The sequence below is a fragment of the Clavelina lepadiformis genome, chromosome 3, assembly GCF_947623445.1.
Source record: "Clavelina lepadiformis chromosome 3, kaClaLepa1.1, whole genome shotgun sequence".
In the NCBI taxonomy this organism is placed as follows: domain Eukaryota; kingdom Metazoa; phylum Chordata; class Ascidiacea; order Aplousobranchia; family Clavelinidae; genus Clavelina; species Clavelina lepadiformis.
Window position 1 is genome coordinate 1,303,803 of NC_135242.1, and position 14,671 is coordinate 1,318,473.

The 14,671-nt window shown below is 36.4% G+C and overlaps 1 protein-coding gene and 1 long non-coding RNA gene across 2 annotated transcripts; one reads left to right on the forward strand and one right to left on the reverse strand.

The window, feature by feature from the left end:
* Positions 1 to 1,398: 1,398 nt before the first annotated feature.
* LOC143450433 (uncharacterized) lies at positions 1,399 to 7,640 on the forward strand. Its single transcript, XM_076950983.1, has 4 exons — positions 1,399 to 2,067; positions 5,729 to 5,817; positions 5,926 to 5,957; positions 6,717 to 7,640. The coding sequence occupies exons 1-4, from the start codon at positions 1,993 to 1,995 to the stop codon at positions 6,845 to 6,847; spliced, it is 327 nt and encodes a 108-aa protein (XP_076807098.1). The 5' UTR covers positions 1,399 to 1,992; the 3' UTR covers positions 6,848 to 7,640.
* A 1,990-nt stretch (positions 7,641 to 9,630) lies between these two features.
* LOC143450738 (uncharacterized) lies at positions 9,631 to 13,624 on the reverse strand. Its single transcript, XR_013114768.1, has 4 exons — positions 13,441 to 13,624; positions 10,792 to 10,880; positions 10,561 to 10,592; positions 9,631 to 10,070 (listed from the first exon to the last, which is right to left on the reverse strand). It is a non-coding gene; the product is annotated as an uncharacterized LOC143450738 (long non-coding RNA).
* Between the last annotated feature and the right edge of the window lie 1,047 nt (positions 13,625 to 14,671).

Consider the following 14,671-nt stretch of genomic DNA (forward strand, 5'->3'; position numbering starts at 1 on the left):
ATACAACCTCATACATTAATCTACCAAACACTCCTGTTTTGCAATTAATTCCTAGCCCTAGCTAACCATCCCAGTCAACCTCGGTATCGGTTGTTACTCAAGGAATGTTCGCAAAATAATGTCATACTTCTAGACAAAAAATTTATTTTTTTAATGAACAAGAATGATCGTTGATTCATTAAGTGCGTGTAAAAAACATTACATAGACTACTGTGGAAATAACTTATCATCAGTCCTCCAAAGAAGTGAGTGCACGGTAGCCTACCTCATGTATGCACACGTGGCCACATAAAGCAAGCAAGCAATCAGACATTTTATGGTAACAAACAAGTTGGAACTTGCTCATTAGTTATAAATCTCGATTGCAGACATAAAAGTGTCACTTAGTTCAAACTCATAACTTTTATTTCTTGTTCGGCTAAATGTCATTAAAATCTTTACTGCCTTGGAACAGTAAACTCACTTGAAGTAAAGTCACTTGAAGTTTTCAGAAAATATGAGCTATAGCCAAGAAATCGATTTTGTTTCCGTGCTTCCATTCAGTTGCATAGGATGATATTTTAACTAAACGCAGTAGCCAGATATAGAAGCTTTATGGTGATAATATCATTAATATTTTCAATATTGGAAAAAATTATTAGCATTTGTTTTTGAAACTCGTATCAGTATTTCAATAAATATTTTAGGAAAGTATTTCCTATCCTACTTATAGTCTACGTAGTTATTTTTGGCCTACTGAAGAGTGGTATACTTTTTCTGAGGAAGAATGGTATTTTGTGCACAAAGCAAATACCAAAACGTGAAAAACATCAGGAAAAGTAAAAAAGAGTGATTCGACTAAATACCGAAACTCGCCAAACTGGCGGCTCGTTACGAGAAAGTGTCTTTAAATTTCGTGAAAAATTAACAGTGTATGTTTACAAGCCAGCTGACAGGCAAAAATCTTGCTTTGCCTGCTTCTTGTCACAATCGTTTGAATGTTGTTAAGTTGGTACGATTGTTACAACTTTGTGTAACAATGCACAATGCACAAGCTCTCAATTTCCTACTTAATTCTCGTTGCTTTACGATGTTTAAAAGAGTATACAAAGTAATACGTTAAAGAATGTTGAAGCAATATCCATACTAAGAACGTTTAAGAAAATACGTTTCACGTAATGCTGAAGCTTATATTGAAACTTAGTAACTTATCTCTCGAGCTAAAGAAACTTTTCAAAGCGTATCATTTCCCGTTATCTTACAATGGAAGTAAATAATGTTATAGGCATTTCAACATTTTCATTGTTGTGAACAGATGCTTCTTAGAAAACAACGTCTGCTATAACTTTAAGTCTGGGAAAAGTAATTCATAAATACAAGTCGAGGCATGTAGCTACAAGTCAAGTCTTAAATAGAAAATAATCATCGAACTTAGGCAACGACACACCGAAGTATTTGAACAGCTGTTTGCATACATTTACTGAATTAGTTACGCACATGTTTGTACACAAATAACAAGCTTACCGCAAAGTGTATCCTAATAATGAAAGTAATATGTTTTGGTTAGCTTATGGCAACGGGTTCAGGTTTGAGTGTTAAAAACAAAATTAATAAAGAAGCAGATGTAAATATAGGTCGTACTGAAAGTGTGATAGTGCTTTTCTTGTAAGCATGAAATTTTGAAAGTTTTTGAAATTTTGAAAGTTAAAGGGGAAAAAACCTGGAAGAATCTAGATTTACAGTAAATTTACTTAGTCACAAGAGAACATGTTTCCAGTTTTCGGAATCTAAGCTGGCCGTACGATGTCGCAAAAGAAGCAAATGACCTTCTTAGTCAATCACTTTACGTTGAGTTGCATAAATTTTGTAACAATCTGAGGCAAGACACCAGAAAAGCACAAACAAAGAGCTGTCACATAGCAGTGATCAGGAAGATGCTAGAACTCATTGTTGGTCTTCTGTTGTTAAAATAAACGTCTGTTTAGATCCTAAACAAAAACACTCACGTCCGTGATGTCTATTTTCAATTGTAAAAGAAGAATTACTGACAAAGCGATAAAGAACAATAAAAGAATTCCGCTTCGTCAGGTAAATGGTGATATTTGAGCTATAAATTCATTGTAGGAACCTTCTTTAGTCCACAGCCTCTGTTACGCTGCATATTTGCTTTGATTTTCAAAGGAAGTAAAACTTGTTGCCAGGTTAGACGTCGGGCAATAGCAGTTTTGTAGCAAAATGTTTTAAGGAACAACATTTACAAATAATTTCAAAAACGCAAATATAAACGTTGTAAGTTAACTTATAAACTACGCAGAAAGAGGCATCACTACGCTACAAAATGACAAATAGAGATTTCTCTGGCTTTTCTAATAAGCTGTTTCTGTTTCACTTGTAATTAACAGTGGATTTGCACAAGTTATTTGGCGTAAAAAGTTGTGCAGTGGCTATAAAACTGATAATGACAAGCATGTTAGCTAAAACTACAGGTAAGTCAGTAGCCATGAATATTTTTCTTTAATTAATACTTTGATGTCGATGTATAATATCTCAAGTATGACGTGTGTTACACCTGGACTGACAGCATGTTACGTAGAAGCAAAGGTTTGCCGGTTTTATTGTGGAGTTGATCTATTCCCATTTAAGCATTAGTGTGTGCCGATTAATTGTTTTAATGGCGTCCTTGCGGTTCTTGGAACGTGCTCAATTTGGAATTGACGTGTCAGAGGTAACGATTAGATAAACAAGAAAAACCTGACGTATTACAGTTTCGGACACAAGATTAAAATGATGCGATACCTCGTCAGTTGCATCTCTGTGCAATCTAGCTGCAGTGGAACATTGTTTTGTTATTCTTATGCGTACATCTCTGTTGAAGTTAATGCAAATAACGTGTCATACGTTTTACAAAATAATTGATTTTGATACCATTCTTCTGCTGATGATATTTTCGTTTCGTTCATAGCTATTCTTGTATTCTATTCTTGCAAAGCTATTCTTGTTATGATACAAATGTTACTTATATGCGTACAATAGTGTACATGTTTAACTTGTCTAAAGGTTTTGTGTAATATTAATCGTTATGTTGACTTCAAGTAACTGTTAGTTGTAGTTTTTGTTCTAGTTTTAGACAATTGATGTTTGGTTTGTGCAAATATTTTTTTTGATTGGTCTTTGGGTTGTATAAAACCGGTTCCAAACATCTCTATGTTTATAGGCTTAACAAATTATATTCTATGTTGTTTGGTCGGTTTGTGACAAGATGATCTTTATATTTAAACGTTCCATTGCGTTTGGTACAACTGGAAAGATCGTTTATCTATTTACAATGTTTTCTCCTGTATATTTTTCTTCCTCTTTTTCTATTTTTCTCTTTCTTTTGAACTCACGCCATCTTTTTAGGAAAGTTGTGGGGGCACCAATTCCTGGTGTTCCCAGAACAGTTTGCGATCTTTAGCTACGTCGGGCTGTCCTGCTTAAGGGACACATAGTCCCTTAAGCATTGTAGGATCACAACATTTAGACATTTACAGATTTCAGTGCAATGCATTTGATCTAGTAACGTTACACCACAAACATATCTTTAAAATCTCATTTATAAAACTCTGGCTACACTCTATTGTTCATTATCCAAGTTTTATGATTTATAGGTGAAACACGAAAGGAAAACTGACATAAATATCGACACAAACTCGAGAATTGCACTCCCAGGTACTTGAAAGTCTACATCTGCTCGAGTCGTTCTCAGCTTACTTGCAGCGGATACTGAGCAGGATTTCTTGACTGGCGGAGTACCTCAGTTTTATTTACACTCATTTTCATCCTAGAGTTATTGCGAACAGTTGCAAAACGATCGAGTGCATGTTGAAGGTGAGGTTTGCAAAAGGAAAAAGAACCAGGTCGTCTGCAAACAACAAATGACTAATCCTACTTTTTTCAACTATGACATACTTGTCACCAAAGCTGTGCCTGTCCATCCAGCTCATGGAAACCATGAAAAGGAGAGGTGACAACACCCAACCCTGGCCGAGACAAAAACCCACAGTGAATGGTTTTGGTTTAACCTTGTTCAAACAGACACAAACTTTAGGGCAGCTGTACCTGAGTTCACAGTTAGTAGTAAGCTGTTATCAATACAGCACTCTTACAGTAGTTTCCAGACCTTATCTTGAGAGACTGGGTCATATGCTTTTTGCAATCAACGAAGCAAACGTGCATATCTCTTGTGTATTTCAAAAACTTATCAAAAACCTCACAAAAAGTGAAAACTTGATCCATATTGTTCCGAGAGGAACAAAAAGCAACACTGTGTATTCTCAAGTTAGTTATTGTCGAATAAGAGCCATTTGCCAATCACCTGTTTTATACACTCCATGACACCTGACGCTCGGGTCGACCAGTGGTCATTGAACATTCTTTCTCAGGCCATGGTGTTCAACAGATCAGATCGAATTTCATCATAACCGGTCGCTGTATTAGCTCTCAGAAAACGGACAGCTCAGGCAACTTCGGCCTCAGGGAGATTGCTTTCTTCCCTGAAACGTATCGTTTGTGTGTCAGTTGATATTTCTGGGACAGGAATTAATAGATATTTAAAGCATTCTTTCCACCTGCCAAGGAGACCATCCTGTTGATCTTCCACGGACTTTGTGCCAGATGATCTTTTGGCCTGCTGTCTGGGGATGGTTTGTTAAAATAATTTATTAGCTGTTCTGTAGTCGAACAACAACGTTTGTCCAAATTCCTTCCAAGTCTGCACTTTAAACTGTTTCTCTGTGTATGCTGCTGGTAAACAAACCACCACCTGTCATGGAGCAGAACTTTGCCTAGCAGGGTAGGTAGCAGAGCTTTGCCATTTTTGCTCGGATAGCTGTTACAGCTCTTTTGTTTTACCATAGAAAATTTTCTCAGTATTCTTCCACACACCGAGATGACTCCACAAGCTCTTGTGGTAGTGGCTAGATTTTTGACGTTAAACCGTGTCCATTTTATCTTAGTGTATTTCGTACAATGTGAAACTTTGTTGAACTTGGTTCACCTGTTGTTCACGAAGGTGTACCTTACATCCTTGTTCCTAAAGCTTCCGATTTGAGTCTATAAAGTTAGTTAAATGAGATGTTTTATGAGATGTTGGAGTTGTCAGAAGTTTTAAAAGATGTAGGTTGCAGACAACCAGGTAGTGATCGGTAGATAGCTTAATTCTCCTTTTAACTCAAACGCCCACCACAGAAAGAAAAGTTGGCTGAAACTAAAACCTTTTAGCAACCTCTGCTGCGCACTACCAGTGTAACATGTGTAGCTTGTGCACATCTCTGTGCTGAAAAACGGTGTTCTTAATGCTAAAACCATCGGTGTCACATAGCTGTAAAAGACACGTTTTTCTCGTTAAAGTCTGCATCACCATGATTTCCAATCGCACCCTTCCATGTATGTTCATCACTCATCAGCGCCACCATGTGCATTGATCTTCCAATAAGGGTTTGAATTTTTTTAGCATAAACCTCTGCGAGTATTTTCAATTTCATCAACAAATTGGAAATGTTGTAATGTTGTGCATAGTGCATACTTCTAACGAGTAATGTTTGCTTTATCTTACCAAGCATAGCGGCTCTCAATGCGTTTGTGTAGTATAAAAAGTTGTCATGGCATCTTTTACAATGTAAAGAAAACATTTCACTGCTTAGCAACAGGTCATATATAAAATAACGTGATGCTGGAGTCCAAACATTAAAATTTTACTTTTCTTTTTTAGTTTTTAGCTTCCCTGTTGATGGAACATTGCATGGCGTTGTTTGACGAAAGAGCTGTGTTCCCATGGCTTTGCGTTCTTCCACCAGATGTGTGAGTAACTCTGCTTCTGTTGGCTGTATTCTTTAATAAGAACAAGTTTTATAAAGTAAACTTACTTATTTTTACCACCCTGATTATATATCTTTACCTTTTTTTTAGGATCAAATATGCACATCAGCAAGTGGGCGCTGGTAAGTAATGCAAAGCCTTTCATGCCAAGTTAAATGCCGCACAGTGAATCTAACTCTTGTAATTATCAAAAAGCATAGATCAATATTTCATGTATAAAAACATTTTGGTTACATTGACGTTACCATGGAAAGACATTTTAGCATTTTCAATCGTTTTCAAAAGTTTTAACCATTGGTACCGTATGGGGGATAGAATTATTTCAAAAAGCAATAAACAGCCCGCCAACTATTACTACACTTTTCTTGTTACTCGTTACTTATATTTTTCGGAGATATGCAAGTTTGACAGCTTTTCTTAAAGTTTGCTTTGCAGTGTTGTCAATGCAACAAGGTTCATTTCACTCATAATCAACATAACTGCATCTTTGCTTGGCACACCAGGTATCCAATGGGTTGCCGGTCGTATGTGCAATGATGCAGTTTTTTAGCTGTTATGTTCGTCTGCATCCCAAACCAAAAATTCATGCATTCGTTGTCCGCAAATCTTACTGAAAGTTTGTTTTGCTTAATTGACAAAACAAAACGATTTTTTGTAGACAAAAACATTTTAAGTGTCTCATCGTAAGCGATGCGCCATGGGTAGGAAACGACACATTTAAAAAGATTGCAAACCTCAATGAAAAGCTGTTACCAAAAGCGCAGAGCTCGTTACACCGACAGTGTTTTGCGATATTTCATGTCCTTTGTATTGCAAATAAGCTAATTCATATGTACTAAAAAGAATTCTTATTCAACAGTAAAATGTTTGTTTTTTCTCAGGAATGCCTGAAAGACAAACTGCCATTTCCATTCTTGTAGAATTGGACGAGATAGAGCAGTTTCGTGTAATCAAGGAAAAAATCCAGGAAGCTTCTATCTCCGTTATTACAGCTCCCACAAGTGACGAGTAAAGCGATCAAGAAGAATTTAGCTTTGATGCTTTTAAAAACCGGATTGTATTTTATTCAGCTTTGATATTAAAGAGGGAATTAATCGAATCAAATTTGTTATTATTGCAATGTTACTTTCCAATGTTCCTTTACTGCTATATCTGCTGAACCAAACTGTTGCTAATAGCTATAATTGCAGAATTTGATATGTTCATAGCGTACTGAAAACCCGAGTGATACGTACAGTAACTCCAATGGGAGTAAGTTATATTGCTGCTGTGTTTGTTTGGTATAATGCTGTTGTTTGGGAGCTGCCTGTGATTTATTGTTTGTGGTCACATATAAATTTTAACTTGATTAACTAAACTCCAAGTAATTCAACCCCAGGCGACCAGGCCTAGGTTTGAACATTCTTTTATTCAAGTTATAAACAAAAGTAAGTTACAGTGAAAGTAAACCACCACCGTTGTATATCAGTGCACAATCATAGAATTATAAGTAACTTCTACCCAAGTGATATTAGAAAGCTTCAAACTGCAATTGCTGCAGTTGGAGCACTGCATCAAAGTTGTATTATATAAGAAGTGGTTACTGTTTGAAAAAAAAGATATCTAACTTATTTTGCAAGTTTGTTTGTTCCATTTAATAAGCTTTAAGATTTTGCGAATTCAATCGGCTTTTGAAACATCACGCTGTTTTTTGTTCAAAATTAATTATCGATTTATTGATAGAGTTCATATGAGTTTGTAATGAGTAAAAGTTGTGTTTATATGAGCTAAGTATGACCGCAAATGTTGTTTGTATGATTAAAATAGTGTCTACACTTCCATTTGTGTTCAGTTATTTAAATAAACTTTCTGGTTTCAAAATTTGGTTTATCACGTGCTTCAAACAAGCATGAAGAAGTTCAAATAGTTACAAATAAGGTCGAACTCTAATGAGAGCATCAGAGCATCCCAGAGCACTTTGTATACGCTCTAGCAATACTTTGTATACGCTCTTGAAAAGCTTGCAATCGTGCCATTTGTTTATAGAATTGGTTGTTTAGCTTGGGAAAAGCTGTTGTTGTTGTTTTCGTCCGGTATTTGCTAAACTGCAGTTGGGTTGATGTTTTTTAAACTACCAAAAGCTTTATAACAGTACAGTAAACTTTAGGTAAACAGTAAACAGTAAGATATATGATGTCTTTGGTTAGGAGATCACCCTGTTGGTTTTTAACAGTTTTTACTGCAGATGATCTTTTGCCCTGCAGTCTGCTGATGGTTTGCCAGAATACTTTATTAACCGTTCCATAGTTTGATTCCAACTTTTGTCCGAATTCCTTCCAAGTCTGCTCTCTGGGCTGCTTCACTGCCTGCGCTGCAGCTTTTCACGCCTCAGTGTATTGAGCTCGCTTTGTAGGCCGCCATCTTTGCTCGAATAGCATCTTTAACTCCTTGGTTCCACCATGGGGATTTTTCTCTGTATTTCTCGCCACACCGAGTCTTTTTCGCCACTGGTAGCAGATATTAGAACTGCCGCAGACTCAAACAGCATCCAATCCACCTTAACGATCTCCCTGCACTCCAAAGAACTTTCAAACTTTTACTGTTTGCCTTTGGCCGATTTGTGAGAGAATACGTGTAGGACCTCCATAAGTACCCTGCGCTGTCCCCAGTCGCCGCTCCAACACGTAGCGAAAGCATTGGATGTCGCTTTCTTACGAACGAGCCACTCTGCCTAAAACTCGAACGCATTCCTTGTTGACCTGCGCGATGAACGATGAGGTATGGTTGGGATTCTTGTGCATATTTATAAGTTTCTCTATGAGCATAAAGTTGTAACAAAACTCAGTATTTTAAGCGAAAACCAAAACCGACGTTTGCTATATTGATGATGTGAACTAAACTTGCGTAGTTGCACATTAAATAGAAAAAATATGATACAAAAAGTTACATGAACCGAATATATTATATATTATATCTGGATATAAAACTATCTTCTGGAAATATTCATTTTATGCAGTTTTGTGCATCTAACGGTCCCCTACCAAACGTCTAAAAATATAAACCGCCCGTAATTACTAAAGCGTGACAACATGGGCTCATAGTTGTTATTGGCAATCGTAGACGCGGTTGCGCAGATGTGACGCAGCTGAGACAAAAAGCCAACAGCTCAAGCGCCAATATCCTTCGAAGTAACACAACATTGAACAACATGCAAGGATGGATTAAGACTGGGCGGGGCTTAAATTGTACGCAGTCCGTCAATGCCTACATGGAAACGCGCAACTACTAGACTGCGTCGTGTAATAAAAAATGCTCAAGTTCTGTACGGTTATTAACTAATACGGTTGGTAACAAGGAACAAATAAAATAATACTTCACGTATGCAAGTGTACAGAATATGGTTATATTACATATATTCGTTGTGAGAAATAGGCCAGGTATGTCTGAAAACATAACGCGTTAGTACTGACTTGACCCCACACCCTGTACATGACACAGTGTCCTGCATGAATGTGTTGCGCTTGCTCATAATTGCTGTTGATGCTTTCTTTCTTAATTGGGGAAGTTTGTTCGAAAAATATAGTTGGTTTGATGCGTTTTGTTAATGGACTTTGTCACTTATTTCGAATGAAAACTATAACTTAAAAAATTCAACTAATTGAATAGTTATGTGATTACAGTTGTTTCCTTAAAAGAATTTATTTTCCTGGGTAACTTTTTCCAGAATATGTTTGGCACAAAAGTCCAAGTTTAAAGCAACTTCTGGTTAAAAGTAATTTGATGCCAAAAGCGTCATAATCGACAACAACAACAGTCTTTAGTTAACAACAGTTTTTATTACAATTTGTTTTATTTACGATTTCGATATACGGTAAATATACGACAGTGTACGATAAATTTTGTTAAGCTTGTAATTAAGGATTCAGAGCAAATTTAGAGTAAGCGTCCACTCAGAACATCAACCAAAAAGTAGAATCAATTCAATGCAAAATGTCTTACAGCACGCTGAAACATAAAATTTAGCACAATTTTTGCATGGAGCACCAAATGTACTGAATTTTATCCAATTGTATATGTTGTGTGCATTGCGTTACAAAATGATTTCAGATGCAGCCAGATATTTTATTAATCCTGGTCGCCAGATGGACATGTGATAATCAGCAACGAAGCCTTTTCTATTTTCTGTTTAATCAAACGATAATTCTCTATTTCCTCTTCCTGGATGTGAATTAAAATGGCAAAGTTGTCAAGAACCCCTGCAAAGAAAATGCCAGACATGAGCTATACATACAGTAATATGCATAGCTGTATCATATGTACGATAATTTGTATAATTATTGAACTCGTGGTCTGTTGGTTTATGTAGCTGAAAATGTTTGACCATCCAAAATAAATACAGTCGGATAAAGAACGTATTGTCCAATGTAAAGCACAGCTCTTTATCTAGTAAGTTAATACATAAGCATGTATTTTGACAAAATTGACTGATTGATTCGGGATGTACACTTTACTCACTCACTATACTTTAAAAGTTGTACTTCGGTTTTAAAGCAGAGTAAACTTTAGACACCAAAAGCCAATCAATCAACCATACAACTACACATGGTGGAAACATTGACGTTTATTAGGAAGCATTAAAAAAGGGAACAATAGACATACAATAAACACGAGTACGGTTTTACCGCTTTGCATTGCAAGCTTTCGCTTATTGAATGAATACTGCAATTCAAAAAGCAAGCAACCTACTTCCATCTGTGTTCCGTCGCAAGTACTTCACTCTGGAAAGTACAATTGACATCATTATGAAAATCATAGGAACTATTAGATCTATCTTTTCTATTTAGATAAAGGAGAAACATTTTCCTAGATTTGCTGTATTACAATATGAGCAAGTACACTGAGGACTGGGAGATATAGAAAAGGCAAAATGAACATGCGGAAAAGTTATTTAATTTGTGAAATAAAACAACTGCTTACACGTCACTAGGCAGCACCAACCGCAGTGGAAAAGCTGCACCATTGTCAAATTCTGCCATCGCATGTTCCATGACAACAACTGCACTCTCCTGCAAAACATATTTTGAAACTGTGTGTTACAAGCTTTATTTCTTGTTTCAATGACAAAAAGACAAAAACTGAAGCTAAATAGCCAATTGCCTTCTGGTTAAACTTGGCTTTGCTGTTGTACACTTTTGTCGTAAGCAAGTCATTTATAGAGTGCGTTTTACATGGGTTTGGATTCACAGCTGCACATTGAAATTTATTTCGAATACTACATTGACTTTATGAAAATTGTCAATTCATCTTCGAGACGAAACGCCCACAGAGGATGTGGTACCAGGCGCATTACCCTCTCAAATGAACCTGAAATGATCTCAAATGAAATTTACGATTAAAAGTTCCAAAAGAAAACATTTTTGCCTCTCACAACAAAAGCAATTAGGACGCTTAATTATGATGACTACAATACAGCATCTCAGAATAAAGAAGGAAATGTTGAGAAAAGTTTTTGAGTCGACTGGCTTGAGCCATAGTAGCTTGAAGAGCAATCAAAAAGCTTTCAGTCGACCACAGCCAAGCCAGCTACTACCCCACCGTAGCTGAAAATTATGTCGCCCACCAACTACTCTGCAATCTTTTATGAGTCTCAAAATCTCAGGTCGTGAGTTTGTTCCCTACTTGGGGTACCAGTTATATCTAATTGATTATTGATAAACATCATATAAACAATGGTAATAATAAACCATTAACTGTGTTTTGGTAGATATTGAGTTATACTTATAGTTCATGGTTACGTGGTTACATGTTGTGATTTGGTGGCTATATTAAATGAGTTTCATAATTCAAGGTCGTATGTTTGATCCTCAATCAGCTTTTGTTTGATGACTGAAGGTTTTGGCAATTCGATACGTGTGCAACCTGTCCTAGATAACTTTACTATAGTTGAAGGCAGACCTGATGGACACAGGTGCACCGTCATGTTATATTTAAGCTCACGCTTTTCTTTCATGTTGTTAAGGTGAAAGGGTGCGGACACCGTTATCGGCTGATGTTTAATTTCTATTCCTGGAAGGAAACCGATAAAATGGTCATATCTTGACAAAGGGTTCTCTCCACTGTTTATCATTTCCTTTCCGAATGCACAATCGCCAGATCGTTCGCAAACTTACACGACACACTTGCAATAAGTTGACCTTCGATATCGTGTTTGTTTGATTATGGGTGCAGATGTTAGAGGAGGAGGTTAAGACTTTGCTGGTTCACAGCTTTTAAGGCGTCACTGCCTGTTTCCATGACAGCTGATAAAGATAAAGGTTCGGTTTTACACAAGCTTCAAGATCGTGTGAATGTGCCTGTATGGGAGCAGACGGAGCAGCTCGCAGGCAAGGCCACAGTGTCATTATTTGTGCCAATATGTGGATCGTGGACTGGTGCAAGCTTTTAAAGTACAGCTTCGCTCATTGAATAGCCTCAAAGTTGTCTTCCACGAGTCATCCAAGTGTCTTGGGTCATGAACAGTATGGGTGACCTGATTGACTTTCTGCATCGATACCATGACCTGCAGCAAAGGATGTGGGGGCCAAAAATGGATTCAACACGGATGTTGATCAACCTTTTGAGGATTTTAAAAGGGATACAAGAAAGAGACGAACAACGGAACGGTACCTTTCTGGGTTCCTTAGTGGTTTTTAAGACTTTGGGATTGCGACTGGAAGGGCTCTTCTCAAAATTGGGAGTTTTTAAACAAAACATGAACTCAGATTGAGTTCAAAGATAACTTACTACATTTGTAGGATCACATTCATAAATTTAGAAACATGTGTTTTATACAGTTAGCTGTATAAACTGCTAGATAAACTACACAGCTACTTCTAATCCAAGGATTTCAGTTTGTGACATTACATTTAAATTCCGAATTTTGTTCAGCAGTGTTATAAAAAGGCAATGACAAATAAATCAAAAAACAACAAGTTTTATTACAATTTGCCAGATATGTTTAAAGGATCCGCAGAAGAATCGGTTTTTCGATTGAATTTCACTTCGTGAATGAAACTTACTCTTCTCTAATAAACTTTTGGCTATAACTAGATATATCAAAAGATTTCTTCATACCTGTTTGCAACAGTGTAATTGCGTGTACAGATTCACAAGCTACTTTTACTAGTATTGCGGAGTTACACGTGGTATTGTAAACATAAACAGTCCAATCTTCTTCACAAATACATTATTTAACATCTTTGTAAAAAGAAACTTAACACCTGCGATTACAGGCTATTAATATGATACTTAGTTTGGTGCAACACCATACCTCTAGTTCAGCAAGGGCCAGTCGTTGGTATTGACGAAATATTGCGGATAAATATGACATACTAACCTAAAAAGATTTTCTTACAAAAGTTTTGTGTGCAAAAAGGACTTAAAGTACGTGTGAAAAAGACCTTGCTGTAAATGCTGTAGTGGTTTTCTCATAACCAAAATCATCAACATCATGTAAACAATGATTATAATTAATATTTTGTGCAGCGCCCTACACCCAACAATATACGCTCCATGACAAAATTAAAGCAAACAAAAGTTTAAACAAATTGATCTATGATTATGTGCAATAAACAATTTTATACTCACTTTTCAATGTTCACATTTTTAATCTTGCTGGCCTTCAGATATTTGACAAAATTAATTCAAGCTTGTTCAAATAATCCCACAACACATTTTTCGGAACTTAACCTAAACTAAAAAACGTTCCACTTCTTACAAAGATTCTATTTTGATGTTTTTATATTACTCCACCTATTTAAAAGACATAAGTTGACACTATGCCATTATATTCGTCTTTAAACTGATAATAGTCCGTCAATATGCCTTCCTTCACACTTAAAATGAAACAGAACACACAGTATATCTCATCTCGGTACTATCTTTACTAATTCCTCTTTCTTTATTAACGACCAGAGTTGCATGAAGCAAGCCCCATATGTTGTTGTACTGCAGAACATCCTGTGGCGTCTAAGCGCTTCCCTTTGTATTAATTTGCAATTTCCTGGTAATGTCACGAAAGGTTTATTCATCAATTCTTTATCCCGCTACCGTATGTTTAAGTTGTGTTATAGTTTACGAAACACTGCTAGAAATTTCATATCTGGTATTAATATTGGTGAGGAATTTGCTTTCTCTTCATTAGTCCAAACCGTTTTTGCACTTGCTTTCTTCCATTTATGTTTACACTACATCTAAATGTTCACTGCAGTAAGTTCAATCCTAAACTTTACGATCAAGTCATGGCGCAATTGTTTGTAAAAGGTCTGTGCTGTTTGGTCTTGTGCTGGCTTTCTGGAATTTGTAAAAATGTTATTTCAGGCCCAATTTGGATCTTCAATAATGTACTTACCTTCAGGTGCCTGAACTTTAACTGTTTTGTTTTTTTGTAAAAAATGCGAAGTCATAGAAATAAATAGTTTCTGATTATCTTTCTGTAAAACCACTCATATTCTCACTGTAAGCTTTCAAAATTGCAGCTACAATGCAAGATGTCCACAAGATTTTTTTAGTGTCGGTGCGATGTTTACCAAGCTTTTTCTGTCGTAGACGCCACCCTGTTACATTTTTACTGATTTTTTATTATAACTGTTTTACAATAGATATACTGTATTTACACATCAAACATCCTGTTAGTTCTGTGTAAGACCTTGAATCCACTCACCACCAATTGCACTTAAAACCATCCAGGGCTTTTATTCGCAATAATATGTTGTCCTAGCAAGATAAAGTAATTGTTTCTGCAAAAACTCGAAACGTCTCAGTCTTTCAGTAATGGCTTCTTTTTGTCTGAATTATCAACTCGCAGAAACGTGAAGGT

What these genes read in the sequence shown, in the direction of transcription:
- LOC143450433 (XM_076950983.1), top strand. Translation starts at nt 1,993, where the DNA reads ATGTCTATTTTCAATTGTAAAAGAAGAATTACTGACAAAGCGATAAAG. An exon ending in TGCGTTCTTCCACCAGATGT is followed by an intron (nt 5,818 to 5,925) that starts GTGAGTAACTCT and finishes CCTTTTTTTTAG; the next exon opens with GATCAAATATGCACATCAGC. An exon ending in ACATCAGCAAGTGGGCGCTG is followed by an intron (nt 5,958 to 6,716) that starts GTAAGTAATGCA and finishes GTTTTTTCTCAG; the next exon opens with GAATGCCTGAAAGACAAACT.